Source organism: Ceratina calcarata, unplaced genomic scaffold (genome assembly GCF_001652005.2).
Source record: "Ceratina calcarata isolate Rehan_Ccalc_2016 unplaced genomic scaffold, ASM165200v1 scaffold219.2, whole genome shotgun sequence".
Classification (NCBI taxonomy): domain Eukaryota; kingdom Metazoa; phylum Arthropoda; class Insecta; order Hymenoptera; family Apidae; genus Ceratina; species Ceratina calcarata.
Genome location: NW_017143660.1, coordinates 116,082 through 129,256, shown reverse-complemented (window position 1 = coordinate 129,256; position 13,175 = coordinate 116,082). Strand labels below are relative to the sequence as shown.

The window sequence follows — 13,175 nt, the reverse complement described above, 5'->3', positions numbered from 1 at the left end:
ACCATTCTGGTAGAGGACGACGAGATCTACANGTGCATAAACTTTTGGGATTGACTGTATAGCCAATACATTCTTCAGATAAGCCCATTTTTCTCGTTAAACTTTCATACAGCCGATTAATATTTTTTCAATATCTATCTATTTAGTCTATCTATTACTATCTAATGTAATGTAATAGAATATATAATATTAATACAACAAAAAAAAGAGTGAATGTATAGATTCAGAATTTCCCTTGGCAACTAACGCTGTTTTCTAATCAGCATATGAATCACTCTAAAAATGGTCGAGTTCTCCAATCGAATCATCCATATGCATCTATTTTTATGATGTATCCTACATACATACAAAGAGACTTTTTCTCTTCATCTCGAGATTTTCAGACCCACTATATTTAAGTACACGCGCTTGTGATCGTTACACCTCGAATGTCGCATACTGTGCGTCCATTCACGCGGGTACATTCGAAAAAAGAAGGCAAGGCCTCGTCGACAACACGAGCAGAGATGTCGAAGAAGTGGATGGAGCAACCTTACCGATGTCTAACGCTGTCAATCTTTTTTCTCTCGTCATGGACCTTCTTTAAATACATTTCCTTGTTACAGACTCGGCTCGAGGCTTAAATCCATAATTAAAGACGACTGCTCGTCAACGTGGTTCAAATTTGTAAAAACGAGTCGCGCATACCACCGATAGGCGCTATTCATTGGAATGGTAAACGAAGGTTATTTCATTTTTTGATCCCTGTTCCGATCTCTTGAAAATCCCACCCGCTGCTTTGTTCTCGCGAGTCATTAATCGTGCTCCGAGATTAAAACGGACCCTGATTATCGTCCATTCGCGTTCGCGAATCTGTTTATATCTACACAGTATGTATTACACGTAATATGCAAGTACACGTCGGTTCATAAATCTCAGGACACATTATAAAAGGTACATTCAAATGAGACGATGAGAGTGTATAAATGAACAATGCAGAATTTGTGATATCTGTTTTAGGACATTGTACACACGTAGTCATGCTCATCTTTCATTGAAATCACTATATGAAAATTGTATATACTTTCTCATTTCAAATTCAATTTTATTGAAGCCATTCATGATTTATTGTACAATTTATTGTAAGATTTAGTATAATCTTTCAATTGAGATAATCTTCGATGGTTTTCAATATTTGACAGACTTTTTGATGGACAATAAGCAAAACGTCGTAAGACTTCTGGTAGGAGGTATACTGGAATGGAGACTCGTACGGAGTTCTTTCGAGAGACTCCAATCGCGACACTGCCAATCGTCGTTATTTATGTACCGCGGTACTTTATCTTTCCTCGCCTTATTCAACCGTGGAACAGACGCCCGGCAATTAAGGAAATGAATTGGCTCGCGTGATCAATGAGTCGGTTTAAATCATCATAATTTATCGCGTTACACCTAGCGTGCAACTCTTTTGACCGCGCGATTTTCCTATCGAGTTAATTACGCTATTAATATATTTGGTAACCGCGGCTGGTAGCAGGCAAGTAAGTATAAGGTAACGCGGATGATGCGTGTGCCTCGATTCGGCTCGTTGATCTCGTCCATTGAACGAGCTGCTCCAGAGGCACCCCTCGCGCGGTGATTAAGAGTAATCGGTGCCCTCGCTTCGAAGAGAACGATACGAGAGCTCATTAAAAACCTCCCACAGGCACCGCTCCGTCTCGTACTCTCATTTTTCCCTTAGCTGTTACCGCGGAAACAAGAATAATTAATAGACCCAACGATCCCGATCGCCTCTGTTCCTTCTACAAACGCAACGCGATTTATCATCGCTGTTTTTCTCGCCAGAGCCTCCTTCTTTGTACCCCCGCGTTCCTACAGGGAAAACGGAATGTGGGTCGCTATAAAATATGCGACGGGACATTTTTACACGGCGATTAGGCGGTCTCCCTTTCTAGAGGAGCTCGCGTCACGAAGACGAAATCAGGGCAGAGGGTGAGTCGTTCGATTCGCGCGTCTGCCTCCAGAAATAGGAACGCGGAATTGCGTCATCGTTGCTGCCGTAACAGTTGGATATACATTTTGCCGTGCATGTTATTACCAACAGTGGCAACGGCAGCTCGTGCATTTAGACGAAACGAACAACGGAGTTCGGCCTAAACGGCAGTCTTGTAATTGAAATCCGTGCAGTTTAGATCTTTAAACGTATGTGAGCATCCTTTGATTTGCCCGTTGGCTTAGTCTTCCCAGTTTGCATTCGCTGTACGACTATTCATGAATCTGTAGCGTTAAGTATTCGGTATCAAGTACCAAGTGAATAAGAATTGCTCATTTGTGCTAAAATATCAAAACAGGAGTATCTGCTTGCTGCTCTCAATCCTAGGGTGTGAATTAGGAGATGATTTAACTGTCAAGGAACTGGCTGCACTTCCTTCCGTCCGTAGGTCCACGGCGACGTAGGACGACGTGGACTTAAAGTCAGGGTTAAGTTCGGTAGGCACTGTGAAAGCTTGGCTCTAAAAATAGAGCCGGACCGGTTTAAAAATAGGCCTCGTACGCTCACGTACCTCAGGGCAAGCCAAACCGAGAAGTCAGAGTGCACCGAGGTGCCGCATAGTCTTATACGTATGACATATTGGAGCTAACTACATGCACGCATCCGGGCCCGCGTATTCATTCTAGTCGGAGACTCCTCGTGCGGCACCGCGTGAACTGCGATGAATGAACCGGGAGTACGCGTGTTCTCCCTGAGCGCAGCGCGAAGGTACCAACACCAAACGAGCCGAGCCACCGCACGCCACGGTTAATAATAGCGTCTGACAATTTTGGATAAAGTATATACATGCTTTGCTCGTCTCGTGCCCTAACAGCCTGCGTTCATTTTGTAATTAATTCGCCGCAGGGGCGTTCTCGACGACGCGTCTTTTCGTATCACGCGTAGGCGTTGAAAATGCCAACGTGCTAACGCCTTTTAATCCCGGGCTCGTTGAAAATACTACGTTTATTTTTCTTCGAATAGAAAGTGGAACTCGAGGAACCGTTAACGTGGCGTATGTACTATGAGTCAAATCGATTCATCTTGGATGACTGTGCGCGCTGACGTTTGTATTTGAGCATCTGGACAATCAATGGTATTGGAAGACAGCACTGACGTGGATATTATCCAATAACTGTTAATTCTAACACAATAATTAGTCCGACAATTGTTGCAAAGCGTCCCCGCGAGTGCACTTGCGTATGATGCATACAGAGAATTCGCGAGAACATTCATGACATTAGTGGCTACCGGGTTGAATGCATTATTAATAACGACGTTCCTAAAAATACACATCCGAAATATGTGTGACGGTGCGCGATGCAGATGCACTTGAATGCAGCCGAACCGGGATGGGAGGGAGAGTACTCCCAAGGTGTACGAGGTATGCATTCCAATGGGCGGGTTATCAGAGACGGATCCATCCCACCTTCCACGGCTGGAATGCATTCCTGTTCGTTTCTTTTCTCCCTTTTCATTTTTTATTTTCTCTGGACTTAAGTCTCGTTCATACGTGGCTGCCGGTATCGAAAAAGCGGTGAACCAGTGAGTCTCGGTCAGTGACACCGGTTTTAATCGGACCGAACGAAAGGGAACGCGCTCGATGGAAATAAGTCACGATACTTTTGCCGTCCCTCGTCTCGTTCCTGTTTCGCCATTAACACCGCATCGTTAAGAGTTTCCACGCGACCAATTAATACGTACTACCGATTAATCCTTCGCGAAACGAGGGACTGTTAAATTTAGAGGAGAACTTTGTTTAGCCGAACTGTGCTTTCAACGCGCGCAATTAGCGTCCTGCACATTGGCGCTTGGAAACTTTTTACCAAGGGCAGTGGTCGTGAATCAAGCCCAAGAGGGCTGTTACTTCGTTAATACGCGAGCATGGAATTTCGAAGAGGTTCTTCTTTGGAAATAATCTCCAATATGGAGAATTACCACCTTTTACTTTCCCGTCAGCCTGCTTCACCGATCGCTTATAAACACAAACGTGACGCTGTTAAACCATAAACTTATTTACCGCATTCGCGAATACTCGCGGCCACTCTAATTATATATTCGCGAAGAAGCGAAGCCGACGGTAGCTACTGTTGTCCTAAGGTAGAGCAGAAGAAATAGACAATGACGTCAGGTCGAAATTATTGCACTACGTTCGACCTGGCCTTATCTTTTTAAACAAATTACTTACACGGTGCGCAATATGTGACAATATGTCTGACAATAAGATACGTGTCGGCACGTATCCGAACCGTAAAACTCCTTCTACAGGAGCATGAATACTTATCACAGCCTTGTTTCTGTATTCTTACAAGTTTTTCTCAATGAAACACAATTGAAGAATATTTAAAATATATATGAACCTTTTTTTATTAGTAGATTGCAAACTTTTATGCAAAGTTTTCATCAGTTAACAAAATTTCTTGTATCATTTATGCATTGCAACAAGCATTTCTGATACGTATACATAATTTTCATTTTCTGTACATTAAACTTTCTTATAAATCCATGACATCTACAATCGTTTAGTAAAAGAATTTTGTATTCACGGCTGGTAGAGTTGAAAATACTATTGTCAATGACTTGAAGGTGAGGGCAGGAATTAAGGATAAAGATTCGAGTTCTCGGAAACTGACGCTCGCTCGATGACACATTCGGGCCGGAAGAGCATCAACGAATCCACATAAAATCCTTCTCAGACGTCGTTTAGTGAAATCGTGACCGAGGAGAATCGAAAGCGCGCCCAGTCACTCTCGTCGATGACGTCGAGCAACCGTTCGAGAATGAGCTCACTAGCTTTTTAGTCAGCTGATAAAAAACGCGATGGTAGAACGCGAACATAACACGATTCAATAGAATTACTTATCGCTCGTGCATCATCTTTCTTTAATTAAACTTTGATTTTTATATAGTTGAACAGTCAGTGCTTGTTCACAATATCGTTACATTCAGTCCACATTTAATTTTTTCGTTTGTTATATGATAAAAGAGATATATCGCATGATATAAGAATTAAAGTAAGAACATAGTATCATGTCACGTGAAGTCACATGCTATCAAGTCGCACATGTGACATCACGCATAGGATTCAAATAAATCTCGCTCTTCTGCATGATGTCGTATGCTGTCGCGTGTGACGTGGATTTCAGGGATACGCGATAACGGTACGTTCGTACCTTTAACGTCGTAACACGGTGACGCGATTACGATGACGGGGGTGTCGTGTTACCCACGAATACGCGAGGTCCTACTCCGAGGCAGAAGCAAACATACGGGAGAAGACTGATTTCTGCTCTGACTTTTGGCAAATTTCCCACATCTGCCTCCCACTAGTGTCTCTTCATTCCCGAAATCGAATCGGCATTTACGATGCCGCTCCTAAATCTTCGACTTCGTCATCGAGATACAATTTCACTCCGCCTTGTCTGGCTTTTCTCGTTCGCCCCGCTGACAACGCGAAAGAAAAAACTCCTCTACTCGAGAATTTTTGTTGCTCCTATCTGCCTGCTCCTTGCTTAAAAGAACTCATCTGCCCCGACCACTTACACCATCGTTTGTAACAAATTAAAAGTTTCAGAAACTGTAATCGAACTATTTACATATTGGAATAAAGTCCGTATCTAATTGTATTCACGATAACGGTTAATTAACGCAGGGATTGAAGTTCGTGAGCGAAAAATGTGAAAAGAAACGGCGAGTGAAAACGAGATCTTGGGGTGAGGTGGGGGATTAAGAAATGGTGGCTCAAAGATGAAAGGGCTCGGGCACCTGGAGCAATAATCGTGTAAAGTAAAATAAGGAGGAAGAACGTGGCGTCGTGGAAATGTAACGGTGAAAAGAGTCGGGGCGTCGGTAGGACCTGGTGAGAAATAAAAGCGATATTTTTATATCCACGGGTGTAAGCTCCGTTGGTGGCGTCCGCTACCGGGCCTCGGCCTCTATTAATATCCACGGGCCGGGCTTCCTTTCAGCTTCCTCCGCAGCAATTCTCTTTGTAACGACGAATCAACGATCGACCACCGGAAAGAGAAGATTCGATTGTTCAATCTTCAACTTCCGCAAACAAGCTACCCTTCGAACTCGAAAATCTGAATCCTACATGTCAAATTACAACTGCTTGAAATATCCTAAAAATGATCGCCATCTAAAAAAATTAATTTTGTCCTTGAAAATTCAAATGTAATCGAACAATATTTAATGTTCCATGTCCTCGCTAATGTACACATAATTTCGTTTCTACATACTAGGGAGGACACGTGTGTGATTGGCTAGAAAAATATTCGAGAACTAAAGGCAAAGTTTATGATGGAAGAATCGGCAGATGAGTAATAGCAAGCATTTTTATCGCAAACTTAACGATTACTCGTTCGCGTCCTTGGGTGGCATTTGCATTTGAACGAAAACGAAGTAACACACGCCGCGAAGCGATCGAAAAATCAGTTTTTTTTCGTATAAAAAGATGATTCGAAATGAATATGTCGCCGTTTGTCATATCGACGTTTAACGTCCATGGACCAAAATGCGTTTTCGTAACGTGTGCAAACTGCTCTCTATATCTCATAAAATCCGCGCCCCGAGAAATGAGCCAAATCTCTCACCTACTATCCTTTCTCGATTAACAACGTCAAGTTAGCATCTTCAAGATCGTTCGCAAAATTTTACAAGCTCTTCGATCAGTCACCCGGCATTGCAAGGTGTTTCTACTAATTCCTAATGTTTTACATTTAGAATAAAAGTGGACATTTGTATATCACAACGTTTTCTTGGAAACAGCGTCAAGTTTAAAGCAATTCACTTTTTCATGATAAGAAATGTATTTCCGTGCTCGATAGAGGTAAAGAAGTGTAATGACTGTTCAGAAACGTATGTAGATAATCGAACGTTTTATTTGGACTGATAACGAGTAGGTCGGTAAACATTACTGGGGACGAAGTCTTGCCAGGTAGTTGACGACTGCCAAGCTACGGAAGAAGTGAGTCGGGTGCCAACCAGCATTGGGTGGCCACCCTCTCGTCATTGAACCGCTACTTACAAATGTTCGAAGCATTAACACTAAAGAATCTTCCCAAATAAACAATTTATGTTATAAAATCTGTTTTGTAGCAGTCGCAATGCTAATGTAAACGTCATTATGGACGAGCTCCAAGTTAATAAAATAACTCAGAAGCGTGTGTCCCAAAAGAGCTTTTTACTTAAATTGTATGAATACTAAATGAATTAATCATATGTAAATGTCTGACAAAAAATCTTGTGCGCTATTTCTTTCAACAATTTTCCAATATTATCTCAAGTATTTTACTGCACTGTTTGATATACAAGGGGGAAATGAATTTAAGAAAATGAGGGACGGATGTTATAAGACGAGTACAATGTCGGTCTATTTTCTGATTGTGGATTTAATCTACAAACGTATTCCATGAAACGTTGTGTACGTGGAAAACTGGAAACTCGTCTCTTTCTATGTAAGTGAGAATGTTAACCGAGACGGCACGAGGTATCGCGGCCGGAATCGAATTCTGGAACCCGGTGCTTTTACATTCGCATCGGTCGTAAACAAATGGGCCGCGGGACTCGCAACGATTACGCGTATTCTTCGGCTCTCCGTGCGAAATCCAGCCACGGCCGCGTCGTCAGACATAAACAGAATTCGCGAACGGTGACTCGACACGGCTTATTTTCGATAACGAAAATATCGTACGATCTCGATTTCCCACTTCATTTTTTCTTTCATTCCTTGTTCTTCCTCGTTCAGCAACGGCGACACATCGATTCTTTTAATAGAAGGACTCTGTCCTCGGCCGCGATTCCTGCCAAACGTATTTACGAAAATTCGCTTCTATGTTTAGCTGGAACGGTGCACGTATAATTCGCGTTCGCTTCACGCGGCACGTTACTTCATTTTTCGAACGAACCGATCCTGTAAATCGGCTGCTGCCCACGCGCTTGGCAATACACCAGCTATTGCCACATATTTCGTGTATTAACCTTTATCGGAAAGAAGTCCCTACTTCAGATATCGGTGGCATTTTTACAAGAGGCTACCTGTTACCGATTATGCAATATTCTTGTCACACCCTGCATCAAAACGGGATTTGGAAAACTTGTTTCTTTAAGAGATTGTGCACACATACAGCGAGTTGTAAAATGTTATTTTTTTTAGACTCATTGTCTATTTTATACAAAATTTTTATAAGATTATTAAGAAAGAGTGTGTCTAACAAGGGCAATTAAGCTATCTATTCTACCATCAAAACATTTTGACCATCAACTAATACGTGATTATCTTCATTAAGGCTGCATTCTTCGCTAATGCTTCTAATTTTAACAAAATGGAAACGGGTGATTGCACATTACAATCTAATCTAAGCAATCGATTACTAGTGAACAATAAGGAGTCATTATAGTTTCCTTGGACACTTGTTATCACGACTAACAATTAGACACGGAAATTAATTTAGACGACACTAAGGAAGGATGTTTGACGATTGAAAGTATAAACCGCGTTATCACCCGCGAGGAATTCGCGTCGACTCCTTCCTCGATACGATAATGCGATACTCGGCCCCCAGGCATACGAAATGTCGCATAATGTTCGCCCACGTTGCACCGACTGCGTCGTCGAACCGTGGACGACCAGCTGTTCGTGGCAGATTACGAGAACGAAAGTTCTGCCTCTCTGCCAAATCTTGTTGTTATTTAATCGGGCCGCGTGAAATTGTTTTTCATTCCTCCAACGCTCCTTACGTTTAATTGGCTGTATACGTATGTCTAATGTCTACAGTCTAAAATATGGCGTTTCAGCTTCCACGAGTTTAGTGAACGCGTATACAAATTTTTAATTCTATAAATGGAGTTAACGTTTAGTAACATCAGCTTTAATTTGAAATTAAACTTGCATTACTTTATTCGTTCTTTAATATTGATAGTTAGCGATTTTACTACTGGAGTCATAAAACGTAAATCTCTTTGTTATCATTAATTTATCATAAAAAATTAACGTAATATTATATATCAGTAATCCAGTTAAGAGTTGAAGGAAGCACGTCTCTCTATACGATTTATCTTCTGATTTTTCTGTTTATCTAAATGAACATATGTGACACGTCGAGGACGATATTTTTATCGATCGACGAGAGATCGTTTCCTGAAAATGTATTTTCGCGGTGATCAACGTGGCCCAGGAAGCCCGAGAAACCGTTGACGACGGCAACCGGTCGTCGTGCTCGTGGCTCTCGTCTTCGTCGTTGTCTTCGCGTGAGCGGGACTCGACCCGGCTTGCGCGTTTCGCAAAGGCACCTTCTAGAAATAGAACGCCCAAATAATTTGCCTCGGATTACCAGCGACGCGCTTCTCTCCTCCTCTCTCCTCCGTTTTTCTTCTCGCTTTTTAAACTCGTTCGATGCATCGGTTTTTAAAAACATCCCTTGACTATTTCAGCTAAGTAATTCCCCGCTGTCTGCGATTTCAATTCTTCAACGAATGCTAATAGTTACGTTCCTAAACATTTTGTGCCCTCGATATTCGAAACGTTTTAAAAACTGAAGAAACTGCTTATAAAAAAACCGCGGTTAAGTAAAAAAGCATAGTAGGAAGTCCGTGGACGTGTTTATTCGACGAACGTCGGCGGCGATTCGAAAATAGCTTCTAAGTGGCCACCGGGATCGGTAAATACAGGCGATTGTCGATGTCACGGAGCAGCGAGCGAGGTATACGTATATACGTCTTCGAACTTATGACGTCGATGAGCTTGATGCGTCACTTTTCCAACGAATTAATCACGGTTAATCGGTCGTACGAGAAGTTCGTTAAAGCAATTACTCGCGATTAATTTGTAATCCCTCGGAAGTCGGATTTTTAAGATCCATCTCTCGTATTTCTCTCCTTTCCGTGAAACCCGGGAACCTGCCGGGCGTTGTATTTGCGGCCTCGTAAAATAAACGGACCACGTGTTAGCGCTAAGCTAAGAAGGCCAAGTTCGAAACGTCGATCGCGGATAAGATCCCTGAAATCGTCCTCCAACCTGCGAATATCGAGCCGCGCCGCCCCAACACGGTTCCAGTCATCATTGACAGCCACTCGGCTAACAGACGTGATTATTCGCGGATCTGACGTTCTTCGGTTGAAATTGCGAATTCTCCGGACGATCTTCGCTGATACGATAATAAACATGGCAGTGAAACCGCATAAGCGGCCAGGGGTTCGAGGTGAAGTTCGACGTAACATCCGGGCCGACGCGTTTCGCAACCATACGTATGCGTGTCCGTCGGGTTGAAATAAACGAAGAAAGTTGAAAATTCGCAGGAAAGTCGATGGCAGCCAAAAGCTTCTCGTGTTACAGCGCGCCTTCGTCGCCAAAACTCGCGGTGGCGACGACGAGCCGCGCGTTTCACACGTAGTTGGCAGCAATTTCTACCGATGCGCGTGAAATAATTTGGCTTTGGTTTGCTTTCGTCCATTGCGTAATCCCGCCGCTTTATGCTTAGCGAAAAATAAGCCTATTGATAAGTCGTTAGAGACCGAGTAATCTTTCTATTGTTTAATCTTTTAAAAGCACAGATACTAACTCTTCACGGTGATCTGCTTGCTTTTAGTATGGAATTAAAAGTTAACTAACAGAAATGGTTGTAATGCAGTTAAGTTTTAATTACGATTATACAATAAAGATTAGATTTTCATTCGATTGTTATCTCATGTAAGTGAAGAGTACTTATCAATGTATACACTTGACGTAATGATAATAAAACTTGTATCAAGTCTTACGCGAGAAAATTATATAGATCCGGAGATTTTAAAAGTGCATTCACCAAAAAGTCACAAGTCCGATCGTCACCAACACCTGTCACCTGCTCTGACCCTGAATAACCCGCGGCGAATTCTCTGTCGCGTTACAAATATGTATAGACCACTGTCAGGGGACTCACCTTTTGTACGACGAGTGGTGTGCCAAAATCCTTGCCACCCTGGAGGCGAAAGCCCCAGGGTGATCCATCGAATCTGGAGAGTTTGACGCTAATCTGTGCCATATCACTGAGTATCTTGTTCCTTTAGTGAAAAAAAACTGAATCCTCGTTGGACGAACAGGAAATGGTGAAGCAAGTAACAAGTTGTTATTAATAATTCCGATTTCTTCTTTTTTGTAAATCGCGATATTACTATTCGGCAACTGGAGAGAATGAAATCGCAAGCACGTTGTATGCACCGGTGTTTCACGGTTGACGTCTGCCTTCGACGAGGCGATCGAGAATACGCGCGGTCGTGTAGGAGAACGGGCACGTACGTTCCTGAAGAACGCGCAGACCGGAGTAAAGGTACAACGGAACAGAACGTCTTTGGACGGTCAGTCGGGCAGCGGGGCCTGCCTGGCTGCCTGCCTTCCTTCCATCGGATTCGACTCTGCCGCGGCTACGACCAGGGGCGGGGATAGGAATAGAGAGACCCAGCACGCGTGTAGGAACGAGACCACGATCCAGAATTACCCAGAAGAGGGGGTGAATGGAAGTCACATCGAAGAGGAAGGAAACCGCGTTTACACGCGAACGCCCGTCGCGGATTTCTGAAATCGTATGTAATGATCTGTGCGATATTTTCATTGACTCCCTATTGCACCTGATTAGAGCGTCGTGAACAATGAGAAACTATAAGTTAGAAGGGAGGACGGGGGCGGAATAATATATAATCGTATCTCACACTTCATGGAAGCAATGGGCCGATTTATCTATATTAATGTTATATCAGAACTATTGGATAGTAGACTACTATAACAACAAAACACACAGCAATAGGTCATTTAAGATGGAATGGGAAGATTTATTAGGGTAGGATCCTATCTAAATGACGTTGAATTTAATGTGGTCGTACATTTGCTGCTTTTTTACAAGTCAATGGACTTATGAGAACGGAATGTCATGATCGGAAATGATAGAAGAGGTTCGTGGAAGCTCGATGGAACCCGCGGGCTGGAGAACCGGAAGTAGGGATGTCAGCGGAAATCAGAAGAGTTATAATGAAAACCGTTTTGCAAGGTGGAAGTTTTTATAAAGAACGAGACCAAAGATAAGAACACAATGGAAGGAGGAAACGATAAGGATAATAAAACGAACGTAGCAAAATTGAATAATCAAATGGGACGGAAACTAAAGAAGGAAACAAGTCGAGGGACAAGTACAACAGAAAAGGACAAAGAGCTGCACACGCTTGGCGGTGGTGGTATCGGGATGGCATTCCCGACGTTCCCTTTAATCTTTTTCTCTCCGTTGTACCTTGTCCCAGTACCGATTCCTACCGCTCCACCTTCTATCATTGTTCTCGGTGCCTCGACCATGAAGAGAAGCACCTTGCTCGCCACACTGTCCGCCCTTCGCAATATTCATTCGCGAGTACCTTGGAGCCACGATCGAACCAGCTACATGTTACACTTCAGATCTCATACTCAAATATTCATGATCTTATGTGGAATCAAGTATAGAAAGTATACGACATGTTTTAAGTATTCATATTTTACTTTAGGAACATATCTACAAAATTCATTAATTGATTTTACCCATTTATGCATGATTTTAAGCTTATTGACATACATATAGTATCACTCTTATTAACCCTTACAACGTGAAAATCGTATCATTTAAGAATGTATTGGCTATACAGTCAATCCCAAAAGTTTATGCATTTTAGAAACGCATTTTTTAAAAATAAATCCGACGTCGGAAGAACAATGCTAATAATAAACAACAAAAAAACATTTTCGATTTTTCCGAGATTTTTCCAAGGGGTACCCCTTCAATTTCTTTCAAATTTTAGTTTTTGGTCAATAACTCCCAAACCGTTGGACATACGGAAAAATTGCATATGACCTTTCTTGTAGAGGACGACGAGATCTACAATTTCCATATAAAACTTTCTCGCTAGCGTCAATAATTTACAAGTTATTTGCAAAAACTATTTTTTCGTTTTTCGTAAATAACTCGTAAACTATTAATGCTAGCGAAAAATTTTTACATGGAAATTGTAGATCTCATCGTTCCCTACAAAATGGTCCTATACATGCCCCCCTATGTCCATCCGTTCGGGAGTTATTGACAAAAAACGAAATTTTTTTCCAAAAGTTCGCCGTTTCGACGGTGGGACGGTCGGATTTTGTCAACATCAATAAAATGCCAAATAATCATAC

General features: G+C 42.3%; 1 protein-coding gene across 7 annotated transcripts in view; it reads right to left on the bottom strand.

Annotated features, from left to right (window-relative positions):
* Positions 1–11,358, bottom strand: part of LOC108622378 (Z band alternatively spliced PDZ-motif protein 52) — a 28,603-nt gene extending 17,245 nt beyond the window's left edge. For 2 of the 7 annotated variants that reach the window (XM_026811410.1, XM_026811412.1), the window contains exon 1: positions 10,930–11,334. In XM_026811410.1, coding sequence (XP_026667211.1) covers positions 10,930–11,031 — 102 coding nt within the window. In that variant the 5' untranslated portion in view covers positions 11,032–11,334. Of the gene's footprint in view, positions 1–10,929 lie in introns of all 7 variants that reach the window. The other 5 variants (XM_026811411.1, XM_026811414.1, XM_026811413.1 and 2 more) reach the window with 3 other exon arrangements.
* Positions 11,359–13,175: the final 1,817 nt, after the last annotated feature.